Raw genomic sequence first — 7,605 nt, 5'->3', positions numbered from 1 at the left:
TGATGGCACGTAATGTGGAAAAAACCTATGCCTATTTTGGAGAAAGTGAGGCACCAGCATGCAATGTCGACTCGAGGATCATCTTTATCCAAACACGATTTTCCTCACCTTCGTCTCGACAGCATCGTTATGAATAAACATACGGAGCAAATCCCCAAAGCAATTTTGTTGGCCCGAAACATTTGACACTTGAATAGCAGCAGGGTCCGACTAAAAAAAGATGGCACGTTCCAAACAATACCAGGCCAAAAATATTTACAAAAAAAACTCTTCGGGTTGACGTCTTACAAATCAAACTTCAATCTTCATAAGGAATCAGACGAATTTAATAATATGAATGTGATTCTAATAGGCGAGATTAGTTTTCTATCATCGGTGGTAATAGGTACTTGTGGCTCTGAAATTCAAACCTCCCTGGTTGGGTCATTCATTCCCGGGTCTTGAAGTAGTGGAGCTTTCTATTCTCTCTCTATCGTCAATACAAAATTTCAAGGTATTACCAATCCTAAGCAGGCCTTCTAGGTACTACTCAAGTAATGAGGAGTACGTATGTGAGAGTGACAAAGAAATACTAGCAGCAAAGCGAGGGAGAAGAAAGCCTGGCCAGGTTTTGGAATGGGTCATGTTTTTGGAAGCAGGTGGTCTGGACTCAAATCTTGACATCGATTGGCTCCTCTGATGTTCGCTTGGTTTTAAGTGTAAATTCCAGCCATTCAGAAGGTGTCAGTGAGAATGTGTTCGAATTCGGACTCGGTGATTGTTTCGAGTAAGTGTCAGATCTGAAGGGTGTGGTCGATGTGTTGATTGAAGCATTAGCTTTTGCTCTTGTTTCAGGTCAAACGCCCGAAATTAAGGAGGGAGCGGCTTTACGCTATAAAAGTAAGACAATTTGCTTTGTCAAATCGATAGAGCCGAAAAATGAAGGTTGCGATCTATATTTGCCAAACTACCGCGAATAATTCCTCCAAGTTCGAGATGACTGGAAAATTTGGCATCGTCGCTTGCATTTGTTTTACTTACATTCTTGACCAATTTAAAGTAGGTTTCTTAGCATTTATTTCTTCACAGACTGATTGAAAATGGGCCAAGTGAGTGGGTCTAATTATTTCATTTTCGTGACATAGTGAAAAAGGTGAAAATGTGCATTGGAAAACTTTGTTTTATACGACTTCACAATCATGGATTACGATTAAGGAAATATATATCTCAATTGAGTGTCAGTCAATGATTATGCCAATGAAAAAAATCGTCTCAGAATGAAAGATGAATAAGGTAAATATGGAAAAGCTTTAAACGGAACTACGTACAATAACCTTGTCAAGACAACTTTCCAGCAGTCCTAAAGACATTCATTCTAGTTCGGAAATGTCAACAGTGTATAATAATTTTTCCATATTTGCTCATTAGTTCCTTTTGCGTGCAGAAATAAGGTCTTTTTTTTATTTTTCCTGAAATACTCGATGTGGCAGGATGTCCTAATGTTCTTCCAGAGCGAATTTTTGGTTCCAATTGGCGTCATGGTACCTTGGTTCTTCATCAAGACTCTACCTTAGCGTGGTATCCGGACAACAGGGATTCCAAGCCTGATCTGGGCGTACTTTTGAAAGACGCTCCGGAGATGATTGCAGCAGGACAAGTGAATATTTGAGCATTCCATAAATCATTTGAAAACATATCCTTTTGTATATAAAAAGAAACCTTTTCGATGCAATTGGCATCATCTTCATGGAATTGCTCTGTTAATGGTTTGTTTTTCTACGTAGTTTTCACAGAATGTTCCTGGCCGACCAGATTTCCCGGATGGTTTCGATATCAAGGGCGCCATTGCCATCGGATCCAAGACCAAGAAAGAAGTAACCTGGTTAATGGTCTCATCTGAGGAAGAACTCATGTAAGCGCATGCTCGTATTGCTTGTGAACACTTGGCACATTCTCAAAGCATTTCCTGTTTGTTATATTATAGTGAATGGATGAAAGCGATCTCAAAGACGGTGAGTTAGGTTTGGACAGCTCCTTAAAGCTGAGTAAAGGCATTAAAGCCTTACATAGTCACGATATTACTTCAAAATTTGAACCTTTCAACTGATCAAGCCATCATCTGAGATATTCGTTTGAGGCAATTACAATTGAGTAACTCAAATCGCACATGAGGACCAAGAAAGAGCATGAAAAGCATCTTTTTCGAGCTCCGTAGTTACATAAAATAAGTTTTTCTAAATTAAGATATCAACTTTTCACTTTCATTTTATTGCATATTTTTCTGTTGGCTATAACGATATTAAGGAAAAAGGCTGATGACTTGAAAATATATCGAAGTAATCGAAGCAATATGACTTTATTTGTTGTATGAGGTAATCTCTTCGCCTCAAGAAAGCATTATCGTTGTATTCTTAACGATGGCGTATCTCTCCGTGACCCGCCTCCAAAGGAAAAGCCAAATATAAAGTTCCGAAAAGGCCAATAAGATAAATAAAAACCCCAAGTCAACCATTGAAGCAAGATAAAAAAAATTTTAAAGCTTGCTGACAACCCTAGTAATCCATCGCGAGTAATAAATTGGTTAGTCAAAAATGATGGGGGTCGGAAGCATGACATTGACCACAAAAAAGAGCGAGCAAGATGGAAAGAGACAAAATAATCCATGATCTACTCAACGCCCAAGTCTTGCCAGCACCGATATCAGAACTGAATTGAACTAACAATAATGAAGGTTGGGATAACACGAGAGTTGTTGGATTCGGCGGCCAAAACAGTAAGAGCTGAGTAGCCAATTTTCTCAACGACGTCAAGGCCAAAGCCAATATGAGCTAACTGTCAAAAATCCAGATAAGGCCTTGATCTCCTTCAAGTGAACTGTAATTGTATCATACAACAACATCCAATGTGACACGTGTCCTCAGAAAGGTTTTATGATGTCCAAGTAGCGTTCAGGATAAACAGCCTCATCAAATTTAAGATCACAACCTTATTCAATGAATTCGATCTTAAAATACCCTAAGAAGTTTTTATTGGATGGTCAAGTGCAAAAAGTGTTCATCTGCATTATTTACTCTAAAAAGATTAGCCAGACATTTTTGCTTAGCGATACTGCACATATTTTCACAAGGTTCGCAAGCAACGAAACCAAAGCAAAAAACTTTGATATCAAATTAAACAATCATTTCATTAAACCTTAGCTCTTTCTAATGGTCGCTCATGCATTCAAAAATTACCAGAAAGGCTAAATGGGTGGTGTCTTTTTAATTTTCATGCCAAGGGGATTAAATCGTTTTCTAATTAAAAGAACCCCGCTGGCGGCCTCCAAGAAATACGGTGGGCGATTTAGAAAAAAAACTAAAAACACAACATGCAGGCATTAGTAAGGAAATAGCAGTAATTCGTTCTTTTTTTCGAAAAAGGAAGTGTAATTGCATTACATTTTAAAATTGGGCAATTGCAACGACCCAAAAACTAAAAGAATTACTCGTTACTCGGTCCTTTTTCAGCTTCCAGAATGGCCTTTAAATTTTCGTTAATCTCGAGACTGCTGAGATTTCAACAGAAAAATTGCCATTTATTGCTAATTTCATCTACCGTATTACGATCAAAGAAAGTTAGAATTAAAAATTGCGCTTGCTCTTAACTACGCTGAGGGTGACCTTGGTTTTTTTTAAATCTGAAATTGTTCTTGCCACTTTATTGTTTGCATCGTGTCAATCAAATTCCGTTGTACTGAACAGCTGATTCAGTGCAATTGTCAAGAAAGGAAAATCTCTCCTTAGCTTGACTATGATACATCAAATTTCTAGAGTCTCCTCATTTCCACGACGAAAGGCATAGACTTCTTACAAGGAATGTCTAATACTGGTTTGCCATCATGACTTTTGCGATATTGTTTCAAACCTTCAACAATCATTATCCCATCCACGGTCCAAGTCTTCTTGACTCCTCAAAGCATTGAAATGCCAAAGCTCTTTAACTAAAGATGTTGACACAAAATCTTCAAATGTTACGCATTAGGGCTCCTTGAGTTAAACAAACACAATTTCTTTAGAGAAGAATGGTCTTAATTGGGCAAAAACCATAAAATATTGGTAATTCTAGAATTTGAGAAAAAACGAGTAACGCCATTACTTTGTTTTCGAGTAACGGTTGTGTAACGAATTACTATTTTGGTCAAAGTAACTGTAACTGCGATTCGTTCCTTTTATTGAGGAACGACTAATGCCCAGCTAACATGTGTATAATATCATCTTCAGTTACCATCCTCCACCACCACCAGGACAAGAACCACCCAATGAACCATATTTACCTGCTGATGTTAACGGCAGCAATCGACCACCAAGATATGAAGGTAATGAAATGCCTTAGAATGTCAATCAGGGCTTTCCCTCTCAACTAGTTTTTAACATGCATTTTTGTTAGAATGATAAAGAGTTTGTATATTCCTACTTGGAAAAATGAAGTGTACATGTTTTTGACATTGCCCGGTTTAGAGGTAATTTTGACATATACCATTCAAAAGGTTTACTGCAATTACGTTCCTAGCATGAATGCATTCGAGAGCAAGTGCCTTTTGTTGTTTTTGCTTGTGCTCTTTTGTGTTGATAACAATGCCGGTTTAGATGCCTTCTAAAAATCAAGACTGACAATTCAATTGCAGCATGTTACAAAGAAAGACAAACAGACGGAAAGCCAGAGTTATGGAAAAATAGTTTGATATTTACATTAATAATACTACGTGTGGCATTTATACCGTTTGTTGAAAAATGAAATGACACTTTGAGTTAAGTTGTCTTTAAGAAGGACATTTTGTTTCTTCGCCAGAATTCATGCGCATAAAAGGTTTCGGATTGGGTGTGAATTACATACCAGGGGGCATTCAAATTTCAGTAAGACTTAAATTTTAGGTCCGTAAAGTGAATACCGTATGTCTACAAAGATCTTGAGATTTGATACCTGGTGTTCTTAGATAATGTTATGTTTTAGTCGCATTTTCTTTTGTTTACATTTTACATATGTGAGATTTATTGTCTTGATCATGTAGGTTTACAAGAATTGGTAAACCTCTGTTTTGATTATTAACTTTTTTTTAATGATACTATTAGCCTGACCAAAGTATTTTAGAAGATGGTCTATAGCTTGTGACAATCTCTCTGAATATTATGGCAGCTAAAACATGCGATGGATTTGAAAAATGAAATAGACTGCGTTTTAGTGTTTTTTTACATACATGACATCATTTTGGGTGCAATTCTTTTGAGCCCTTTCAACAAAGTGCCCAGAAATTGATTAATTAATTTCGTGTTAAAAGGTACAACAGAAGAATGCAATCCCTATAGCGGGGGGTACAGCAAGCGAAAGAATAGGATAAAAAGGTCAGAAAAGATGGTAAATGCTTAGCGATTCCCTCAAATGAAGTAAAGGAATATAACTAGAAAAACCCAATTGGAAAGAACTTTGAACGGGAAAATAGCAAGCATTTCGTGAGGCTTTTTTTATTTGAGGATTTAATAGGCACTTGTCAAAGAAAACGCACGTTTCTCAATTTTTTTTCACACCAATTGCTTTTTTCCATGGACACTTCCAACTCAAATAAGCCATTAAAGATTCATAATTCCATTGGTAGTGTTCATATAACGACATTTAACTAAAATGTGTTGATGAAATGCGGACAATCGAACACTACGAAAGGTACAGTATCATTTTACAGGTATAACAAATCATTTACCTTTGACTTTGGCAAGATAGTTATGCATTCACTAGAAATGGAAGCTTATCAAAAAAATTAAAAGATAGCAAAATTTTGTTCGAGATTATCCTGTCAAAACTTTAATTTTAGCCTAAAGGCTAAACCCAGGTGCAATGAAATACCTTTTTTGCACCCCCTTTCGAAGCGGTCTCGACGTGTAATAGCCAGCATGATACTTTTTGAAAGCATTTAATTATTCCAGAGTAATCATTTTGTATTTAATGTTTCAGGACCCCCGTCACAAAATTCCAGGCGCGCACCACCTCCACCTTATCCTGGGGGTGGACGCGGTGGTGGTCCAAGGGGATATCAAGGGGGAGGAAATGCAGAGAGGGGCGGGGGAGGAGGAGGATAGGCGGCGGTTATCCCCGGGTGGTGGGGGTGGAGGAGGAAAAACAACTGTGATAGTTGGCGGTGATGGAGGTGGACGAGGCTACGATGGAGGAGGATTTGGTGGTGGGCTTGGTGGCTTTGGCACAGGAAATGCTGGTGTTGGTGCTTTGGGTACATATCACTGCATCAAATTGGAACGGTCTCTCTTACCTTCTTATTGATGAAATACCTCCATCAATCTTAGGTTATGGCTTGGGTGGCTGGGGAATGGGTTATGGCTTTGGACCCTCAGTGTACGGCGGATTCGGTTATGGCGGCATGGGTTTTGGAGGAGGTTGGGGTGGTGGTAAGTTGGCGGGCAGAGCCCATCAAAAAATGAAACTGCAAATGGACTAGCAGCTTGATGAAAATTCTCCACAGGGTATCACAACCAGAGCAATGTTTCACAACGAGTACAAACCTATAATAATACCACCAACAACGATAACGACACGACCAATAACATCACCAATGAAGCAGCAGGTTCGCTTATGAGACTCAAATAGTGAGGTAAAAGGTTGCTTTAAAAAGATAAATTCATTCCAGACACCAATCCAGGGGCCAACGACGAAGCCACCGAGAACGTTGAGCCAGGGGATTTCGAAGGTGAAAATGATGTCGAGCCCGAAAGATATGAGGATGATCCTGGTGGCCATGAGGAGTACCCTGAAGATGAAACTGGGTACGATGATATACGGAGGTGAGGAAGAAGGTTATGAAGATTTCGGGGGCGACATGGAAGGCGAAGACTTTGGAGGAGGTTACGACATGGATTTCGGAGGAGGAGATATGGACTTTGTGGAGGAGAAATGGACTTTGGCGGAGGAGATATGGACTTTGGCGGCGACTTTTGAAGAGAGCAAAATTGCACATTGTTTACCTTATCCAAATGAGAGTATTTTCAATAAGATATTGTATATCCATGCTTAAGCTTCCATTTTCAAGTAGAAAGTGCTCGATTGTTTTCCGTCAGTGAGCCTGATTTTTTAGCATGTTTGGTAAAAAGTGCTTGGGGGAGCAATTTCATTGTTTTACACATACACACACACTCAAAGCCAATGAACAGACAATGATATTGGTCAAATCTTAACATCAATGTCAGTATGGGAAATGAGTCCCTTGTTGGGCACCTTGGTAGCTTTTAATCGTGAAGAAAAGACCGGCCCAAAAAATTACGTCACGGGTACTTGAGGTAACGAAATGATTTTCATCTCTCTGAAACTTGGTATTGATTATATAAAGTTGTACAATGGATCAGTTTGGGAGCCGCACATTGCACAATGATATTATATTTCCCCCACCAACCCTCTTAAATCATCAAGCCATAGTACTCCAATGAATTTTCTTCGCTCAATTCAATTTTGTTCATTATATATTCAAGACAAAAAAACACAATGACTTCAAGAAGAACTTACCTTGATTAACTATCATCTGCTCTACAAAGGTCAAGATGGATCAATTTTAAAAAGTTCCAAATTGAATGCCATTGAGTCACAAGAGTC

The 7,605-nt window shown here is 38.6% G+C and overlaps 1 protein-coding gene across 1 annotated transcript; it reads left to right on the top strand.

Moving 5' to 3' along the window:
• The first annotated feature begins 358 nt into the window (after positions 1–358).
• Positions 359–7,033, top strand: LOC131890899 (keratin, type I cytoskeletal 10-like). The gene is made up of 9 exons (XM_059240345.1): positions 359–766; positions 835–879; positions 1,491–1,636; positions 1,764–1,891; positions 1,964–4,333; positions 5,962–6,235; positions 6,309–6,410; positions 6,485–6,586; positions 6,650–7,033. Exons 5-9 carry the CDS (start codon positions 4,217–4,219, stop codon positions 6,805–6,807), a joined length of 753 nt encoding a protein of 250 aa, XP_059096328.1. The 5' UTR covers positions 359–766; positions 835–879; positions 1,491–1,636; positions 1,764–1,891; positions 1,964–4,216; the 3' UTR covers positions 6,808–7,033.
• Positions 7,034–7,605: the final 572 nt, after the last annotated feature.

Source organism: Tigriopus californicus, chromosome 11 (genome assembly GCF_007210705.1).
Source record: "Tigriopus californicus strain San Diego chromosome 11, Tcal_SD_v2.1, whole genome shotgun sequence".
NCBI classification, from domain to species: Eukaryota; Metazoa; Arthropoda; class Copepoda; order Harpacticoida; family Harpacticidae; genus Tigriopus; species Tigriopus californicus.
The sequence above is the reverse complement of the archived record's forward strand: the minus strand, read 5'-3'. Positions and strand labels throughout refer to the sequence as shown.